At 33.9% G+C, this 22,110-nt stretch overlaps 2 protein-coding genes across 2 annotated transcripts; one reads left to right on the plus strand and one right to left on the minus strand.

Moving 5' to 3' along the window:
- Positions 1-2,878: 2,878 nt before the first annotated feature.
- Positions 2,879-5,626, plus strand: LOC132731554 (protein toll-like). The gene has a single exon (XM_060717746.1). It carries the CDS (start codon positions 2,908-2,910, stop codon positions 5,467-5,469), a length of 2,562 nt encoding a protein of 853 aa, XP_060573729.1. The 5' UTR covers positions 2,879-2,907; the 3' UTR covers positions 5,470-5,626.
- A 3,290-nt stretch (positions 5,627-8,916) lies between these two features.
- LOC132731547 (myb-binding protein 1A-like protein) lies at positions 8,917-20,628 on the minus strand. Its single transcript, XM_060717739.1, has 12 exons — positions 20,431-20,628; positions 19,110-19,292; positions 18,512-18,694; positions 17,321-17,443; positions 17,083-17,172; positions 16,524-16,629; positions 15,604-15,707; positions 14,319-14,441; positions 13,750-13,893; positions 11,150-11,220; positions 9,468-9,627; positions 8,917-8,922 (listed from the first exon to the last, which is right to left on the minus strand). The coding sequence occupies exons 1-12, from the start codon at positions 20,602-20,604 to the stop codon at positions 8,917-8,919; spliced, it is 1,467 nt and encodes a 488-aa protein (XP_060573722.1). The 5' UTR covers positions 20,605-20,628.
- Positions 20,629-22,110: the final 1,482 nt, after the last annotated feature.

Below are 22,110 nucleotides of genomic sequence, written 5' to 3' on the forward strand. Positions count from 1 at the left end.
CATAAGTTTCTGTTCTATTTGCATGACAAAAAACCTACAGGTATATGTCATGATTTATCTTGCTTATAACTTTGCCAATAATATTGCAATAAAAAAACAAGGGCAATAGCTCTGAATTTCATTAAAAAGCAATATTTTTCCCAGTTGATTTTCTTGTTATGTCTTTGCCTGTTATTATCATCACTTATTAGTACTGTATGTTTATAGTTCAAGTATTTTAAAGGAACACCACTGAGGTCCAAATGTGTAAAAAAAAACAAAGACATAATTAAAATTTGCATTCTTACATCAATCAACACGTGCACTTACAATGTACGGAAATACTCTTTAAAAAAATACAGATGCAACATAAATTCTGCACAATTCAAACCTGATATGATTTCATTTTTTTGCACCAACAAACTTATGTGCAAACGTGCAAACTTAAATTTTATATAACTTTTTTCTTCCATGAATAATCTTTTTTTGTGCAAAATTGAGCAGAAAGCAGGCTTAAATCATGCGAACCATGTTGTTTTTTTTTGTTTTGTTTTTTTGTTTTTGGAAGTGGGGGTGGGGGGTTATGTCGCACCAAAACAGTATATGATTTACGTTGACTTTCCAGCTTAACTGCCCTCAGGTGCCCTTCTGTACATTATTTTAGGCACACAAGTAGAACCACCAAGGTTTCATAAGCAAGGTGCAAGTGATTTGAAGTCAACAACCTTAACCACCTGGCCACAGACGTCCCTGTTTTTTTTTCCAACTAAACTGCAAGTATATTTCTTTTTTATTTTGGTTCTTCTGCATAATGTAGTCCACAACTTCTTCTCTTTCAGATGTCTAAGATGCAAAGCCAGTCCTTTTTTAATGTCAAAATATGGAAGATAATTGTTGCTTAAATAAGCCAAAAGCTAAAAATTCAGTTTTTTTATTTCGCTCACAACTATATGACCTAGTTATGACATTTGTTTACCCAAAATGAAACACTCATTTACCTTGTGTTTGTTTTAATGTCCTTAACAGATGAATGCTTCACAGGGTATCTGAATTTCTATAGTAATCATCCTTAAAAAAGACCAACTAGATGATAACTTCTGACTAGATGATAACCTCTGACAGATTACTAATACTGTAACCAAATGATAACCTCCGATAACCCCATACACCTCCCCCCCACACACACCCTCCAATGTGATTGTAACACTAACCTCAATCTTTGGTGGTTTATAGAAATATATCAGTGAAATAAAAAATGATAATTTCACTGTAATAAACAGTGAAATTATCAATTTAATATTTTCACTGTTTTGAATATTTGAGCCCTTTACGTTGTTTCAGTGAAATACAAGCGTTCACAGTACTGGAAACCAACTTAATGATGTGATGTCGTAAATGACGTCATGTTGTATTATTATTTGGCGCCCTTTTCATTTAGTACTAGGTTTAAATATCTTTTTAAACGTTTCTTTGCATACTATAAAAAAAAAAATTGTTTAGTTTAACCTTGTGAACACCAAAAGTTCATATTTCACTCGTGGCTGCGCCACTCATGAAATATACCTTTTGGTGCTCACTCTGTGAAATATATTCCGATCTTACACTGAACTAAACAAATATCCTCTATATAATTATAGCCTTTTCAGACTGACAAATGGTAAAGACTAATCACTTTCAATTCCAGCAAGTTAAATATAAATCTAACAAAAATATTAAGATTTCTATATCTGATTGCTTTTGATTGAAGTAATATTTAATACTTAGTACCAAGTATTCGATTCAATCATGAACATTTCCTGTAGTGGCTTACATCACACAAACTTCTGTAAAGACAGATCAATATGCACCCGTTACTTGTTTAAAGTCACAAAATTGGACAAAATCCATATCGGAAAGATTTAGTAAGCAAGACTTGGTATGCCAATAAAAAAGGGTATTTCTTGGCCTCATGAATCATTCCAATATTATAATCAACACATTCAATTTCATTTGACAACCTTGTATTTTGTGCTTTCCATAATTATAACAAGGCCCCTGCAAATTTTTGCATTGTTTTTTTTCTATTTTCATCAAAAGAACAATTAAGCAGTATTAAAAAATAGTTACAAAATTATGATAAATACTACAAAATCAGTCAATTGTGTGACACATAACAATCATTACTTGAATCTTGAATCTTTTTTTTTTTTTTTTTCAAATCTTTTCTTTTCTCAGTTTGATTTTCTTGAAATATTTGGCTCATATTAATTTTTTTTCAACATCGAACTAAAAAAAAAACATCAAAAATCTTAAGCATCCTACATTTTTTACCTCCCATGTAAACATCTATGATAAGAACCAAATCAATACTGGCCTCAAATTTGTTATGACTGGTTTAAAGTTTATAAACACATGACATACCGGTACTTATCACAGATTCAGTAAAAGCAGCCCTGTCAAAACATGGAAAGGTAAGTCATTCTTACTATTAAATTAAAGTTCCATTTTTATTGAAATGTTTGTGCTTATTGCATCAATTTTCAGAACTATGTACACAAGTAACCATCATCTTAAAACCATAAAAAAAATACAAAAAAGTTTAACATTTTAATCCCATCAAAAGAATAAATTGGAACAATTGACACACTTTATAGATCTATAAACAAATTAGCAGATAGCATTTTTTTCTCAATTTTATTTTTTTTAAATAAAAAGCAAAATTGCAGTACAAAAAATTTTTAAAAAATATAAAAAATAATTTTGGATTTCATTCTGCTTTTTGTTTTTTGGGGACAGTCTTTAAAAATATTCTAGCCCGAAGTTTTAAAAATAATTGGGCGAATTTTTTCAAAAATTTTTTTTTATTTCAGTACTGGTTTTAAAATTTCCTTTTTGTTTTTTTAAAAACCATTTCCAGGCCTGCTGTGTGAGTTATCAGGGGTTTTGGATATGCTTAATTCAACATTTTCTGGCCAGTGGCATCCAGAAGGAGTACCTGATAAACATGACCTTAAATGCAATTTGAAAAATTGTCCTTCTACAATGACCAAGAATGAATATTGCCGTTGCTATGCTACACCAATTTGGAAAGACAAAGAGAAAGAACTTGTTATTGAATATGTTTCTGTGCAAGGAAAAGCAATTGTTCTACATAATGAAGATATTAATGCAGCAAATGTGTATAAAATTGAGCATATAGGTGCAGAATTAACAGAAATTCCAATAAATATTTGCAACAATCGTTATCAAGGAGACAAAATACTGAAAAAGATTATCACAGAAGCATCCTATCTCACAAACATATCCGCCTTCTGGCCAAGAATTGTCAACATCAATCTTTCTTATAACAAGCTGCGTAAAATAAGTGATCTCAACTGTTTAACAGCCCTGGATACACTAGATTTATCTTCTAACTGGATTGAACACGTTTCAAATTCATCATTCACAAGTTTAACTCACCTTAGGGTCCTTAAGTTACAGTACAATAGAATTAAATCAATGGACACGTTTATCATAGCAGGGGAGACAATGCATCTTACTGACATAGATATTAGCCAAAATGAACTTAGAAACCTAGATATCACAAACTTTATCAGCGAAAATCCATTTTGTGGGCTGGATTATTCTGGAAATAAGATAGAAAGTTTGACTAATCTACACCAAATCAGTCTTGACACAAGCAAAAAATACGGGGGCGGGGTTGTCTCGCTAAAGGGTAATCTGTTTGAAACTTTCCCAGACTTCACAGAGCTACTCAATCTTAGCAGTATAGAACAACTTGGCGCTATATTGAATCTTGGATTTGATTTTCGTGAAACAAGTATAGGATGTGACTGTGTAATGGAGCCATATATGGAAAAAGCGCAATCTTTTGTAAAAACTTATTGGAGGGACTATTTTGATGTAAAGTGTGACTCTCCACCAAACCTCAAGGGCAAATCCGTTATAAACGTCACTTTAGACGATTTTATCTGTGATATTAAGCCAAACCAGGGTTGTCCCCCTGGATGTAGTTGTAAAAATATACCTAGTAAGAACACACTGTTCGTTGACTGTGCCAACAAAGGACTTAAGGAATTACCCGAGCTCCCAACCTTAAAGTATTCACACAAAATTAACCTGAACCTGTCTGGCAATCAAATCACTGAAATAGGAAATGTTTCGTACTTAAATAGCATATCCAGCTTGGACTTATCCCAGAACCAACTTAAAGAAATCACTGACGAAGCTGCGAAAAGGTTACAGAATGCAAGTGTTTTTGATATATCTGGTAATTCTAAAATAACGGTCTTACCACAGGTCATTCAGTCAAAGAGCTTGTGCTCTATACGTTTGAACAACCTTGTTTTAGAATGCGGATGCGGGTCGGAATGGCTGGAGAGCTGGATGCACGTAAAAAAGTGCCAAAATAAGACTGAAGTCTTCTGCCACGTAGAAGGTCACGGTATCATGCCAGCTGGGGAGTTCAGTAAAGATATGTTAGACTGTTTTGATAACAGTTTGTTTCTAGTAACAGTTAGTGCACCAGTAGCGAGCATATTTATTGCACTGATATTATCTGTAGCCCTGCTCGTACAATTCAGGCACGAAATTTTGGTAATTTTCCTTAAATATAGACAGAAAAACCCAAATGCCATTCGACCATTGTTTAAGTATGATGCATACCTTTCCTTTGATACAGAAAATGAGGACCTTCGTAACTGGGTATACAATACCTTAAAAATATACCTTGAAGCATTAGGCTATAAGATATTTTTACCAATGCTTGACTTACCTTTTGGTGAGGTTCGATCAAACGCCACTATTGATGTTTTACAGTCCACGCGTACTTTCGTTTTGATTCTCTCTGAAAGCTATCTTAATCAAGAAGACAAAATCTGGACGGATAATGAATGGAAGTATGGCTGGAATATATACAAAGCAGACCCAACCAAAAACATCCTTCTTATAAATTATGACCACGTGTCATCTTTTGATGTTCACCATCAACAAATAAAGGCTTTCCTCAGGTTTGGCAGTCAAATAGACTTTGTCAATGCACAGAGAAACATATTAGAACTTATCTGCAATAAACTTGGACCAATATATTCTGTGAGAGATAAGTTAAACGGTAAAAAAGCTTTCAATCCAGCTCATCTATTTCAAGCCGAAACCACTTTCATGATTGATAATTGCAAGATGGCTCAGAATAATGCTAGTACAATAGAAAACTTGGACATTTTTCCAGAAACGAATATTAACAACCTCATCGATGGCTATAAAAATGGTGAGGGGAACGAATTTTCCGATGTCACCGATAACGACTTTTATGATAACGAAGGAAATGAGTTATCTGATACAAGTAGTAAAGACTATAGTGTGGGCGAGAGTGATGCCAATAGAAAGTACAATACTGATGTTGATAACGAAAGTGGGGTATCTGTGAAAGATATTTGGACATTTAGAGACGGGTGTATCGAGATCAAAGAAATGAAAAGGCCAGTCAAAGGATCACACAAGTATTGGGAGTGACTCCATTGAAGATATTTGTAAAGTCATTGTTAAAATGGTGTATTTCAACAAATCTTTTCAACCTATAAGATGTTTTTTGTTTGTTGGGTTTTTTTTAATGTTGCTAATTCTTTTATTTACATAAACACTATTGCTAAGTATCAATAAATTTCACAATACACTATTGTTTGATTTTATTAACCTGTCAATTCCATACTGATTATACGGTCAGTGCACAGAATATATTAATAGCCGCTAAATGTTCGGTAAATTCCGTGAGATTTTAGCAGTAAGATATGATTAAATTCATCTGGTTTCTATGCATAAGTTACACTGACCGTTATAGCGCAATAGGGTAAACTACGGGTATATAATTTCTCAATGCCCTACGTGTTGTAAGATCGAGACAGCGTATGTCCAGGCATTTTTTTTCTTAATCATAACTATTTTCAAAATTTTTGAAGTTAATGTTTTTTTTTTGTTTTAATAGGTGTTTGCACTTTTTTGTTAACACTATAATTTATTATATAACATTGTTAAAGAAATTAATAATAATACAAATTCATTTGGGTTAAAGATCAATAAATGTCATTTTCAGTGCCGTAAAATACAATACAAAACGTGACAATTCAGTGTTCTTAGTTTTTTTCATATCTGTGTAGAAAATTCTGAAAGCGCTTGATCATTTTCCATTATAATATACTTAAAAATAAAAGTAAAAATAACTCTAAATTAAGTGACGTCTAAAAAAATTGTCAAGAAGAAGGGATCGAACCTCGGACCTCTCATACATTAGGCAATCACTTAACCGACTTTGCTATTGCGGATGTTACGAGAACCTACATTAAGCTAGTGGGAGTTTTCCAAACATTAGTTATATACTCCATATCAATTCTCGTAAAATAAACGGACAAAACCGAAGTAGGATCGAATATTTAAATGAGTGCTATAATGTATTCATAATTGACAGGTCAATAAAATCAGACTATACTATAATGGGTGGTAACCCTTTTATCACATTGAAAAATCAGTATTTCATTGATGATTGCAGCACAAAATAGTAACTGGTTGCAGAAAATTCTAGCTACAAATAATATTTTAGATATTATAATTTATCATTGAATGAAAAGAAAGGGACACAACTCTATTTTTCCAAACTGTCATTGATTCATAGCAAAGCATATTGACCATACATCGATATCCGATGACAAATATCAGAGATACACGGATACAACAATATATATTGATATATACTCCTTATTTCTTGTATATAATTCACTTTCATACCTATTAAAACATATGTTCTGTATATACAAATATGATGTGTCCTGTTAATAAATGTCCTTTGTAGGACTTCCTCCTAACCAATTTTTTGTAATCACCACTATGAAATGTGTCAATTATGTAACAACAGCTTGGTGTTAGACATGGTCACCTGCTTTTGTATATGCTTTGGTCGAATTTTCAAAATTTATAGACATCAAAATAATTAACCAAAATTATCGATTTTTACAAATGTGTATCGATTATTGATTGACAAAAAAATATCAACGATACATCGATATTGTCTCTATCGATGACAGCTCTTCATTTTTCTGGCTTTTGCATCACTAGTGACTTATTGCTTTTTTCGCTGATTTTCACATTTTTCATTCATTACCGTATATAAATTGGTGTAAAAGAATGATTTTAACGTTATAAAGCTCATTTGAAAGATAAGATTTAAGCATTGAATCATTCAAGCGCTTTTTTTTTATACAAAAAATATCATTTTTGTTTGGGGGGGGTTGAAAACTTATTTCTTGAAAAATTAATTCACTTTTATACCTAGTAAAATATATTTTTCTGTTCATACAAAAAAGTAAAGACATGTGATTTTTTTTTTCTTGTTTTCTTCATTAAATTTTTCAAAGAAAGTATTCCAAACTTTAAAAGAAATTTTGTGTAGCCCTTTTGACCAAAATTTAACCCTTGCCCTGACAAAGATCAGCCGGCCATCTGTTTGGGATTACTGAAAATTTCAGTTTGGCTGGGGGGAGTTCTCATTTTTCATACTAGCAATTTTAAAAATTTAAAATTAATTAAGATTTCAAAAAAAACGAAAATTATTTAACACTTTTTGGAAAAAACTTTTTTCCCGTTTTAAAATTTTTTCGGGACCATTATCTGACCCCGTTTTTAAGGGGAAGGGTTTTCACTCACTACTTGGGTTTTGGGGCAAACCTCTTTTATTTCTTTTCAGAAATCCCTTTATCACTAAGTAGGGAAAAAAAATTGCTTTTTTCGCCCGATTTTTACATTTTTCAATTTAAATTTCCCTTTTATAAAATCGGGGGAAAAAATGAATGGGATGTTTTTAACTAAATTTTGTTGGGTGAAAAGGCGAAATTTTGGCATTTAAACATTCAAGGGACCTTGTCCGGTTTATAAACCCAAATTTTGGGTTTTTGTGTGGGGAATTAACACTTTTTTTGTCTAAAGGGAAAGGGTTTTTCAGAATGGTAAAAAACTAAACTTACCTTTTTTCAGTTTATTCAGCAAATTGGTTTTGTGTTTTTAAAAAAATGTTCCCGCCACAAACCTTTCTCTTTAAAATTTTTTGGACTTCCCTAGCGACAACGGTTGCACTGTAAAAACATAAAAAATTTATTTCTTTATTTAACAATCTTACATCAATGATTATAATACTTATTTAATTCTATAATTTTGTATTGTCAAAAGAACCTTTCTCTAATGATAATAAATTATATAAGTGATCCACAGATTGACACTGACACTAATAAGGCCATATGGCTATTTTTCATTTTTACTGGAGGAAGAACTCAAGGCATAAGTGGGCACCTAAGTAAAACCAAAATACCTTCCTTACAACCTCTTTAGACCTTCCTCACACTAAAGAATCCAAAAGCCATGGTAGGCTTCGCACCCACAGGAATGAGGGGCAAAAGTTTGAAGTTATCCATTGGGCCACAAAGGTCCTAAACTTTGTGAGGAAACATGATACCTTAGGAAGTCAAAATTAAAATATAATTCATACATGCTTTTCTTACTGATAAATAAACTTGGAGAAATAGTTTTAATTTATTTATTCAGCATATGAACAAATACATGTTTGTGGCCTTTTACATCATGGCGGGGGTTACATTTGAGAAGAGCATGGAATTGAATAAACATACATAATCAAATGTAAAACCTGTATCTGAACACACCTGCTCCTGATACTTCATTATAAGGAAACTACCCTTTGTAATATATTTAATTATTAAGATATTTATTTATAAGGAAACTACCCTTTGTAATACATTTAAATATTAAGATATTTATTAACTACCATTACTCTGAACTATTCATTTCAGCCACCTTCATAAGCCTGTGTATTCAAATAATGGTTTATATGATAAAAGCTATGCTACTTCAACAAATGAAGTCTTTTATAACTCATATTACAATTCAACAACAAAAGGCTTTTCAATTCTGAAACATAATCAACAAATGTTTCACCACTAGAATAGAATTAGGGCAGTCTAACACTTCCTTATGGTCTCTTTATTCAAGCAAATCAGTATTTAAATTTTCATTTTGATATCCATGAATTAAAAATTGGCTTTTCCTAAAAGGCAAGCCACTCAAGTCCATTCAGAAAACTTTTTTTTGGTCAGGTTTTACTTTGCACCAAAACAGTTGAGGTCATATGGTAACTTTCCAGCTTTACTGGTAGAAGAAGACCTCAGGTGCTCCTTTGTGCATCAATTCAGTCACAAGTGGGCAAACAACAGTCCGTAAGCTAGCTGGAAAGCTTCCTTACATAAAAGAATACAAAGTTGCTGGCAGGATTCAAACCTCCCACAATGAGGGGTAAGTGGTTTGAAGTCCAACCACTCAGCCATGGATATCCCTTCAGGAAATTCAACAGATTAAGAAATAACTACACAAAGATGTTTGTTGTGTCACAATACTGTTCATTAAAAATATAATTGTGAACTAACTTTTTTATATAAATTTTCCATTGTTTTACTTACATGGGGTATATCTTTGCTATATTTTTTCACAGTGAAGAAGCTGTGTAGAAATAAGAATTGAAAAATCTTCAGTTGCCATGACGACTCTGTGTTACCACACATCAAACAGAGCTGTTTAACACACCACTGTGGCAAAGAAGCAGACTGATTCTCTGAAGCTCTGAAATAATAACATTATAATGACAAATCAATGATATTTTCTAGGTGTTTGTTTGATTGAGTTTTACGTAAAGTTCCGTAAGCTAGCTGGATAGCTTCCTCACATGAAAGAATCCAAAATCCCTGTCAAGATTCAAACCCACAGCGGTGAGGGGAAGTGATTTGAAGTCATCGCCCTTAACCACTTGGCCACGGACACCCCTATACTAGGTGTTCTCATTCCGTAACACAATCAGTGACAGTAGACAGCAAATACCATATAAGTCTTAAGTCTTATATCCCTCAGCTTGTAAAAAGAATAAGGGATGTGAAAAACACCAAACAAAGTGAGTTAGGTTTCAGTAATTTTATTAAAGACCTACGTTTTGGCTATTCAAAAGCCTTCATCAGTGTGATACAAAATTAACATTTTTTTTTTCGTATCATATATAAAAGATATATTAATTGAAAGTAAGTTAAATGCTGACTTTAATGAATAAGTTGTATAAAATTGTATAGTGTAAGCCTCTAGAGAACATAATATTATATTATTTTACAAATTCAGAATTGAACCTTTAAAATAAATATAATTTTCAATTTATCACATGCCCAAAAATTAAGAACTGTTAACAGTTAAAAGAACATTTTTTTTCATTGACATGCCTATAGTGTAATGTTAACATTTAGGGTGTTTTTATGTCTTTTTTTTTTAACACAAATGATGGTACATTGCATTTTTATTACACAAGTGTAATATCATTTTATCATTAATTACATTTCTGCATACATTGTGGTTTATGTTATAAATTTATTAATATGAATCTAAAAAGGTAATGCACTATGAAAAGGCCCACTAGTCAGACCAAACAGCTTAACACATTATGCAATAATTAAAGAACTGCATGTGTGCAAGTTAAAAATATCGAAAAACCTGAAACCTCTTAATTTAGTAATATTTTTAATTGGTTTTATATAGAAAAAGAGTGCTTTCTAAAGAACAAAACACATGAACTTCAGGCAAATGCCTGAGAACTTGTACCCATGGAACTGTTCGCTCCTAGGTCAGCTAAACATTGCATATTTTGAATCTGTGTTTTTACAAATATGTCATTATAAAAATAACGCATGTGATGATGTCTCTCAGAGTAAAAGTGCATATTAGCAATTAGCAACCCAATTAATGACATAACTCCCGAGACGGAGTTGATGGTGTTATTTCAGTTAAATCAATATTTTAATATAGTAAAACATTTTAATATAGTAAAAGGTTTACATGAGCAGAGCGACCAGGGGAAAGAACTAGAACATTCAAGAAGTCTATATAGATTACTTGCCCCTGGGGAAAATTGCAAAAAATTACTGACCGAGTGATATTCATTTCCAGTTTGATTGATCGAAATAACAGCATGTTACCTCACATTAGGCTGTATAGTAAAAAGTTAAAATGAGTTGGCTGCCCCCCTCGGGAGTTATTATAGTTCTTGGGTTGCTAATATGCACTATTACCCTGAGAGACAAGTGTTGTTTATATAAAATATACTTACATCCAGGATGGTTCACCCCTAAAAGCTTTCATCAGCTCCTCAATATATTCATGTTTAGCCTCAGGTAGTAACTGTAATTTACAAATATTAAGAGGTTAATACACGGCAGGAGAGGGCCGGAAGGTGATAATCGGCCCGCAAAATGAATAATGGACCCGAGGGCTTTAGCCCGAGGGCCAATATTCATTCAGGGCCGATTATCACCTTCCGGCCCTACTCTGACGTGTATTAATAAGAGGTTAATACACGGCAGGAGAGGGCCGGAAAGTGATAATCGGCCCGCAAAATGAATAATGGACCCGAGGGCAATTATTCATTCAGGGCCGATTATCACCTTCCGGCCATACTCTGACGTGTATTAATGTCTTTAATACACTTGGTAGATCTAATAGTAGCATTTAAAAAAAAAAATAAAAACAACAAATACTTTGAAGTTCTTTCGTTGAAATTCTTGTCTACTCTTCTACTGTACTGTACAGTACAGAAATGTTTACTGTTTGTGTGTTCAAAGAAGCAAGTTTTATTTTCATTTTTTTCGGAATGAATTTGTCGTATTATTACTTCAAATGTCAATAGTAACAAAAATGTGTTTGTACTAAATACGCTTAAGCTAGCGATTCGTGCTGACAACCTACTTTCACTTTTACAGTTATCTGTTTGATGACGTAAAATATGACGTCATTGTTTCAGTTTGTGCACGTGCACATGTTCTGTATTAATGTCTTTAATACACTTGGTAGATCTAGATTCTAATAGTAGCATTTTTTTTAAAACCAAAAAAAAGAACCAACAAATACTTTGAAGTTCTTTCGTTGAAATTTTTGTCTACCCTTCTACTGTTCTGTACAGAGACATTTACTGTTTGTGTGTTCAAAGCAGTAGAATCTAGAAGCAAGTTTTATTTTCATTTTTTTTCGGAATGAATTTGTCGTATTATTTCTTCAAATTTCAATAGTAACAAAAATGTGTTTGTACTAAACATAGCTCTCATAATAGAAATAAAGCGATTCGTGCTGACAACCTACTTTCACTTTTACAGTTAACTGTTTGATGACGTAAAATATGACGTCATTGTTTCAGTTTGTGCACGTGCACATGTTCTGCGGGCTGATAACTAGTTCTCGGCCCCGGGCCGCAAACTCATAATAGGTCACATGACACTCATAATCAGTTGAAATCATAGGCAATTTTGTTACTATAAATAGTAACAAGTGTATTAAATCTCATTTATTTAGTAAAAGTACCATATACTTTTAGATGTATGAGCATTTTTTGCTATACACATATAAGGAAAATCAATGACCCCCCCCCCCACCGGGCGGGGCCAGTTTTGACCCCAAGGCTTTTATTTGAACATACTTGGTAGACACTCACTAGAAGATGTTTCATGCCAAATATCTAAGCTCTAGCTCTTACGGTTCTTTAAAAGAAGATTTTTTAAGTTTTTACTATATGCATATAGGGAAAATCAATGACCCCCAGGGGCGGGGCCAATTTTGACCCCAGGGCTTTTATTTGAACAAACTTGGTAGACACTCACTAGAAGATGTTTCATGCCCAATATCTTAGCTCTAGCTCTTTGGGTTCTTTAAAAGAAGATTTTTTAAGTTTTTACTATATGCATATAGGGAAAATCAATGCCCCCCTGGGGCGGGGCCAATTTTGACCCCAGGGCTTTTATTTGAACAAACTTGGTAGACACTCACTAGAAGATGTTTCATGCCAAATATCTAAGCTCTAGCTCTTATGGTTTTTTAAAAGAAGATATTTAAAGTTTTTTCTTTTGGTTGCCATGGCAACCAGAGTTCTGCATGGAATTAAATTCTTTGAACAATTTTCAAAGGTGACCACCAAAGGAACATTCCTGTGAAGTTTGGATGAAATTGGCTCAGTGGTTTATGAGGGGATGTCATTTAAAGCAAAAGTTTACGGACGGACGGACGACGGACGGACGGACGCTGGACGAAAAGCGATCACAAAAGCTCACCCTGTCACTTTGTGACAGGTGAGCTAAAAATCATTTGACAATTTACAAGTATCACATACTTAGGGTGATAGAACATAATGTTCACCCAAGACAAGTGATGTCCATGAAGGCAGTAACGAAGACTGACATTAACATGTCTCCCATTAATGTTTTGTTCAGATCTATCACCTGCAGTGGGATGTGATATTTAGTTTGTTTGGTTTAATAGTGCATCAACACATTATATGTCATATGGAGCCAAAACGATTTTGGCTAACCTTGTGTTTTAAAAACTTCAAGCCACACCTGGGGTCAAAACCACCTCATCTGTTAAGAGACTCCAGTAATTTGAACCCATTTAGTTGCCTCTTTCAATCACACAGGGGTAAACTGTTGCTGCAATTTTGATGCCTCAACCCTTAAAGGACAATGGGATGAGATATTTATTTCATTACAAATGTACTAAAAAAAAATTTCAGAAAGAGAACGGATGCCTGGTATGCATCACATGCTATTTGGTAATGCCAGCAGACCGAAAAGCAATGTTACTATGTGACATCACTATTTGTTACCCTAACATGTACATAACGATATTTAGTAAATAAATCTGGTGAATTATCATCAAATCATATACCTGACTTGATATCTGTGCAATGGTTGTTGTATTTGTCTGGTTGTCAAACTCAAAAGATCCAGGTGGTGAGATCAAGCATTTCAACATCTCTAGCTGAAACTGGGCATCCTTACTAGCTACCGTCAACTCAACCAAAGCTGTCAGCTGTAATAATTACAGGATATATGTCAAATATTTATATCAAATGTAAACTTAGAGTCAAATCAATCTTATCTTATTTGCATTTTTTTAAAACTTTTTATTATCCCCTCCCGCCATTGAAAAATATGAGCCTATATCAACTAGTAAAGGTGAAAAATACATGTAATATTTAGCTTGCCATTATCTCAATCCTACAGTTTTTATCTTCAAGCATTTTGTTTTTTTTTGCTCCATTTACAATTGTGCATACCTATTTACCAGGCAGGAGCTGGGTGCACAAAAGTCAACAGATAAACACCAGCAATCATAAACCTTAACCTGCTGAATTCTTGCAATGGATTTGCCTAGCTTTAAAAAAAAAAAAAAAAAGCCTCTTATAAAAACAGTATGCACTCGTATAAAATAGTGAGATATATTTTTAAACTTACCACTTGAGTTATCTTGCTTATAACATCACTTATTTTTTTAGCACCTTTAGTTCCCTCCTCCATCTTCTTAGAACAGAGCTGTATTAACACACTCCCTATGTCTGGTAACATCACAGCTTTCAACTGTATGATATATTAAGTCAAGTGTATTACCATAACTAAAACGTAGGTTTATGAGCTATTAAGTATGTAAATTGTTTTTGTTTGTTTTTTTCACTTTGCGTGTACGTAACCTTACGAAACGTCAGTGGTTCTACAGTGTAACTTCCGAATTCCAGAACTTCTGAAATCCGGAAACTTCTAAATACCGAACAATTTTTTCGGTCCCGATATTTTCCCTTCTATTTTCTATTAATATAATACTTCTGAATTCCGGAACTTCTAAATTCTGAATTCCGGACGATATTTTCGAAAAATTAGAGTCAAATCAATGCAATTTTACCTCCAAAAACCAGAAACATCCAAAGGTGTGAAATACATTGTAATCCCTGCAGGAAGATTTAATCTCCCCAGCGATTGTTTACTTATTAGCGGTGACCGTGTAATTTGACACGCGTTAAAATCACAAACTGTGAAATGGTATGTTTGGAGTGATGCGGTTAATCAAAGTAATTTACGGCGGTCAGTTAATTTGAAGTGTATATTAGCGGATTAAATGACAATTAATTGGACAATGTATGCATCAAAAGTCTTTAGGGATTTTATTGCATTTGATGTAATAATTAGTTATCTAGCATGGGACGATATGTAAGTTTATGCAATTAACAACATTTCTACAAACTGATAGAAATTCAGAAGCATTTGCAAGTAAGATAAAAATGTATTCTTTTCATTCACATCTTTATCTTGATTAAAAGACTATTATATATGATATTACAGTAAAGGCCACTTCTTCCTTGACATTTAGTGATATTAAGTGGCTTAGTCTTGTCCGCATTATCATAAACCTCTGAATTCCGGAAACCTCTGAAATCCAAACTTTATGACAAGTCCCATGGGTGTTCGGTTTTCGGAAGTTACACTGTACTCAGGCTGAAACAATGCACTGACATGCCCTTGAGACCTTTCTCAAGCGGTAAAGGTGGAATTGCCATATGACTTCACAGTGTTGGAGCATTGTAAAATAAAAGTGAAAAGAAAAAAGTTTCACATATACAATTGTTATTGTTTAAACAAGAAGAAATACAAAATGCTGGCATGGACATGGATTAAATATGGTCTTTAATCAGAGATGGTCCCTGTGACATGCATGAAAATATATAGATCTGAAAAGGACAATGCTTACCTTTTCTGGAGTGTCAATAAGTGGCAGTATTTTCTCAAGCAGGTACAGTCCTAGGATTTGTTTAGGTCCTACCCTAACTCTCCTGTCAGATGCTAGTAAAGTCTCTGAAAAATTAATTGATATTTAATTGATAGTCTGTCGGTTTGTGTGTTAATGCCAATTTTGACACATTTATGGCTTCATCTTGGCGGTTGTTCCACATAAATGGCTTTTCTGGATAACTAACCAGTAATAAACAATTTCCCCACAAATGACAGGCTACTTATCCCACATGATTTCTAAATAAGTGATGAGAGACAAATGAACATTAGACTCCATGTCTGAGATCAATTGTCACAAAGGAAACTAAAGATCTAACTGGTGACCCCTAGATTACAAATACAATGCTCTCCCTACACCTGAGCAAAGTGGTCAAACTGATTGGCAGGAAATTCAGACTGACATACCTGAACACCAGTTTAAAAAAAAATTCTGCTATTAATTAAATCTATAATCATAATTATGACAGCCATTTCACATGCGTTTTTTATCTTACAACTTTAGGTATGGTATTAAATTTTTCAGATATATATAACTTATACATAGAGGATATTGAATGAGTGTAGTTAAATACTAAATTTATTGAACGAGTTGAATAAAATCATATTATGCGAGCCTCTGTAGTATTGAATCTACACAAATATCATATTCTATTTATCACATATATAATATAAGAACGTTAAACTGTTAAAATGAGTAATTTTTCAATGACGCACCTATAATGTAACGCGTAACATTAGCGCGCTTTAACGCTATATTTCTATATAGCGCAAATGACGTCTCGTCAAGTGTTATTACACTAGTGTAATATCGTTTTTATTAAATGGCTTTATTACTCTCCTGCGCCACGGTTTATGTGATAAAGATAATTATCAACTTACTGCCAACATGTTTCCAGAATTTGCCAACGTCTAGATGTTTCTCTTTGACAACTGCCAACAACTCGTCTATCAGTGGGTGTATCATATGTGTCAGACTTGTGCTTTTCTGTAACAAAACAACAACAACCTTAAATGTCAATACAAGTATAACACTACTCGCCAGGAAATTATCAGAATTTATTACAAATAAGACAACAGAAAAACACTCTGTCCAATGTTGGCATGTACATGCAGCTTTGCAAAAGACCCCCATAATTGACCCCTGAATGTTTTCAGTACTCTCAGGGTTTTTTTTATGAAGTTCATAATATGTTTCTTACCAAGAGTTAGAAATTAAAGAAACTCAATTTATTTAACATTGACCTAGAAACCTGGTTCATACACTAACACACTGTCTTATGGCAGTGAACATTTTTATCAAGTTATATTAAAACCCCTCTTTGTATGCAAAAGATATACCCAGACCAAAACTATACAATGGACAATGCCTGCCAGGGTCATGACAATACCCACACTTTTTTATTTGAAAAGTGACAGCTAACCAGCTGAAAGTACTTACCAAAACAACAGTACCTAGATGTGGAAAGTTTTTCTCTGAGATCAACTGGTCACCTAACCAATGATCTTTTAAAAATTTCTTTACACTGGCCTGAAAAGGTAGAAAAAAAATACAGTCTCGTCATATTGAAGTAACAGATCATGTCAAAGCATCCAAAAACCCTGCTCAAGCTGTATCCATTTCAAGCAATTCAAACACATATCATTTAATGTTTCAGTGATAATATATAAATACTTACTGGGTGATATTTGCAAGATGTTAAAAGGAGTTGCAAGGTATCTGGTGTGCAAACATCCCAACCCGTAGCATACTGCTGCTGAAGATGAGGCAAAACACTATTCTTAAACACATCATGGGATACCTGAAATCATATTCAATGTTGTTAATTACTATATTAAATTTGTTTGCCTTTCTGTTGTTTTTTTTAATGCTGATTTTAACACTTGTTTTGGTTACATCCTGGTGAGTGATCAGCCTAACAGGCTTTCCTGGATAACTAACCAGTAATTACCAATTTCTCTGCAACTGACCAACTACTAATCCCACATGATTTTTGAATCAGCAATATCAGGCAATTTCCAAGATCTAATAGTCACAGAGAAATACTCATTGACCGATGATCGAAAGAGCGACCCTAGAAGTAATAATTAGCAGTAGTCAAGAGGGACAGAGCCTTTCGCTATTCTACAAGCTTGAGAATAAACATTAGAAAGACATGTCTAGAACTTTTACATTAACAAAGGAAATAACTCCGTGAAAATTTATGACAAAGTTGTGGGTCTTGGTTCGAAACTTCCTTTATAGTCATACACCCACCCTGGTGACATGTGTCTTTTCAAGTGAATATGTTCAATGGTAATGAAGATAAAACTAGCATACACAACCTCAACCAGGAATCTTACAAAACAGACACTACTCAGTAAAAATTCATACTAGGATCAGGGTGGTTAACTTGGTGCTCAACTTCAGTGATTCATGTGGTATGAACTCACCTCAATGAAGTGTTAAGCAATTAATGCTACTGTAATTCTCATATTGTTTGATTTTTACAGAGTAATTTTAAACATAAATATATTATTATGATATATAAACAAAAACATTTCTTATTATTAGGGTTACTTTCACATAAAATGTCATTATGTAACAATACGTTTTCACAATACTAGACTGGACAAGGGCATAATGTCATTCATTTTCATTAAGCAAACAGTAGGGACTCTTATTTCAAACTTTCAAACCCTTGGGATAAAAGGCCTTGCCCTGCACAGACAACCAGATGGTAAAATCTTGGCTTATTCCCACTGATATCCTCTCTTTCCATGGATGTTAGGGATCAGGATAACTCCCCAATTTAAACGAAAAATAGTGATATATAGCCCAAATCCTTTCTTTATAAACATTTGTACAGAATCAAATTAAAATGTTATACCTGCATAATAATTTGCAAAATGCCATTTAGACACAAGAGCTGTAAGTAGGTCTTCTTGTTATAAAGCTGAAGTAACTTGTCAACAATATCGCTTATCTCCCCTGAACTTGCTGTCAAGATTTTACCTGAATTGATCAGAGTTAAAAGACCAAATGCATTCCCAAGAAAAACATTCCTTTCCTCCTGAAATAAAACATTAACAATTACAATTTGAGCAAGAGCAAAATAAAGGAGGAGAAATATACACCCGAAGCAAATCTTTTTGAGCTATCAAAAATAATCTTTCAATAAGGGAATAGACACATGCCTGAAATTATTCTAAAACATTTTTTATACAATGCATCAATAAAGCTTATAAAATGATACTAAGTGGCTACAGGGTGTGGCAGCAAATGCTCAGGAAAATTCTTTGGAATCATGCAGTTTTACCATCAAATTCAATTTAAATCAAGTAATTTCATCCCTTTTTCAAAAGTAATTACGTGTTATTTTCCCAAAATTCTAAGGGAAGGGCCCTTCCCAAACATGTATCAAAAAGCCCATCTACTGCAAGAAATTAGGCCTATAGACAAACTTATCAAAAAAATTTATATCTTACATTTTTAGCTGTATTATCAGCAGAATGTGCTATACAACTCAAGACATCACTACTGGCTATAGTATCAACAGTTCTTAGAAGTTGGCAAAGTGCTGTGGAAAAACCAACTCTTGTATATTTTCTATCTGATGACAGGCCCTGAACTAGTCTCTTAATTGTGTATTTGACATCCCCACACAAGTTCTAAAAATAAATGTAGCAATATAAATAAATAAATGGCATGCATATCATAGGAACTCTGGAACAGGACCGCATATTAATTGCGGCGAATAAATCCGAATCCGTACTGGCTTTACATATTGTTTGTCCTACCTTTGAATATCTTTTCATATGATGCGAGCGGGTGGTCTTTAATTATCTAATCTCAATTAAATATAATCTGCTAATTTAAAAATCAATCAAATTTACGGTATATTGAAAAAAGAAAAGGAGTGACATCCGCCATTTGCCGCAACGTTCGGCGTAAGTTATCCCCCTTGATATGTTTGATTTTTGTTTTAATTTTTTTAGTAATGAATACCAGATGAGTGCCTAAAATATTTATCTATGGATCATGTTTTAATATTCCTTTTTTCAGTTAGGCACAATCAGTTGGACCATATTACTAAAGTGTCTGTTTTCTCCAAGTTAACAAATCAAAACACGAATACGCCCGTTATAATGCCGCCTATACATGTCAACACGTGTAAACAATAAACCGTAAACAATAAACCGTTAACGTCCGGACGATACCTGAAAGTTGACAAAAATAACGGGAACAAAATTCTGAAAAAATAGTAATCAATTGTAGCCAAAGGGGAAAAACTCATGCCGAAAACGTTGCGGCAAATGGCGGATGTCACTCCTTGTCTTTTTTATAATACCGTAAAATTTGACCAATTTTAAAAGAGACAGATTGGGTTCAATTGATAATATATTTTTTGAGTCCATACACTCGGATAATACTAAAAGATATTTAGATGTAGCAGAAACGTATTTAAAAACCGTTACAAGATCGAAAATATACGCCGCAATCTGCGGTCCCGTTCTCGAGTTCCTATGATGCATATGTTCAAAAGAAATGCTAAAATTTCCTGGAAGTTGTTAAATATTAATAAATAATTTTTATATAAACTAATAACAAAATCCTACAAACTTAACTTCAAATTATTTCTCCAACCTGAAATACAGTATCAAAATTGTTATCTATTCAGTGTGACTTAGTCCCTGTTATTGTTAAAAAAAATAGACCCGATCATAAAATCGTTGAAAATATTAAAAATGTTTCACAATAAGTACGATATATATTGTGTACGAATATTAAAAGCATTAGTTTTCGTGCCTTGCCACTGCTGGCTTGCTGCTTCTGGAGATGATCCAAAAGACACTTGGTTGCGTTACACCTTTTTACATCACCAGATTTTGTCAGAATTACAAATAAATCTAAAATATTTCTCTCTGGGAGCTTTCTTTGACTGTTTTCACTTAAGTTTTCCATCTCGATTCTAGTGCACATGTGTTTACTTGCATGTAAGCACAATTTGGTGAGTATAAAACCCGAAAACCCGTATGGTAAATAAGTTTCATGGTCAGACACTCACATTGATTTTTCCATAGACTTACATTATAAGAAGTGGTCCCTAGGCCTAATCCTACCTTGAAATTGAGTTTTCATGCTAAAGATGTGATTTTTCTAGCAGAATGAAATGCCTGACACATAAAAATGTTCCTGTTTTATAGGGGTAGCCAACCATTTTTTTTGCAAAATGACTTCAAAGAGGATTACTGTACCCCCATTTCATTGAAATTTTCTGCTGATCTACACTTTTTATAAATGCATATATCCAAGTCAAAAATTATCATAGAGACAAATATTTCATTTTCTTCAGAAAACAATTTAGTGTTGCTTTCTAAATTAGTTTTCTCCATAAGAAAATGAAAAAATCTCAAGACAAACAACATCAAAGAAATTACAAGACCTGCAAACACTTAGTGCAGAAGAAACTCCGACAAGCCTACTGGACATATGTCGATAATATTGTAACGCCGCAGCCCTCAGATCCAAACATACACAGCAGTCAGAAACGTTTCTGGACCTTCATAAAACACAAGAAGAAAGACAATCAAACAATTACTGGACTAAAAGAACATGGACAACTCCACTCCGATCCTAAGTCCAAAGCTAACATTCTAAATCGGCAGTTCAAATCTGTATTCACAGACAACATCAAGATCACTGCTGATGACTTCAAGAAGGGGGACTACGTCAATCCACAATCAACACATCCTGTAGCCCCTGAAATATCGATAACCACAAATGGAATCACCAAACTCCTTCTCGCACTGAACCCACATAAAGCTGCAGGACCCGACACCATAAGTCCTCGTATCCTCAAGGAATTGGCATCTGACATCGCTCCAATACTCAACACCATCTTCACTCTGTCACTTGAAAATAGCACCATCCCTAATGACTGGAAGAAAGCCAATGTATCCCCAGTCTACAAGAAAGGTAGCAGATATAAACCAGAAAACTACCGCCCTATCTCCCTAACGTGCATCTGCTGCAAGCTCCTAGAACACATTGTCACCAGCCACATCATGAACCATGCCGAAAAACAAAAGATTCTCTATCCTCTCCAACATGGCTTCAGAAAGGGCAGATCCTGTGAAACACAGCTTCTTGAATTCACAGATGACATAACCCGGAACATGGAAAATGGAAAACAGACTGATGTTCTTATCATGGACTTCGCCAAGGCCTTCGACAAAGTTTGTCACAGCCTTTTATCCCACAAACTGGAGCACTACGGCATCAGAGGCAAGACCAACCTGTGGATTCAGGCTTTCTTAAGCAACCGATCCCAATCTGTAGTCTTGGAAGGGGTAACCTCAGATACAGTATCTGTAGAATCCGGCGTCCCACAGGGCTCAGTCCTTGGCCCGAGTCTGTTCCTCTTCTACATAAATGACATCCCAGAGGGTCTCAACGCAGTCGTCCGACTATTTGCAGATGATACGC

This window comes from Ruditapes philippinarum, unplaced genomic scaffold (genome assembly GCF_026571515.1).
Source record: "Ruditapes philippinarum isolate M1 unplaced genomic scaffold, ASM2657151v2 ctg2187_1_1_1_1, whole genome shotgun sequence".
In the NCBI taxonomy this organism is placed as follows: Eukaryota; Metazoa; Mollusca; class Bivalvia; order Venerida; family Veneridae; genus Ruditapes; species Ruditapes philippinarum.

Coding starts and splice junctions, on each gene's coding strand:
- LOC132731554 (XM_060717746.1), top strand. CDS start 2,908: ATGCTTAATTCAACATTTTCTGGCCAGTGGCATCCAGAAGGAGTACCT.
- LOC132731547 (XM_060717739.1), bottom strand. CDS start 20,604: ATGTGCACTAGAATCGAGATGGAAAACTTAAGTGAAAACAGTCAAAGA. Junction 17,444..18,511: donor TTTTGCAAATTATTATGCAG/GTATAACATTTT, acceptor ATATGATTTCAG/GTATCCCATGATGTGTTTAA. Junction 9,628..11,149: donor AGGGGTGAACCATCCTGGAT/GTAAGTATATTT, acceptor TTATTATTTCAG/AGCTTCAGAGAATCAGTCTG.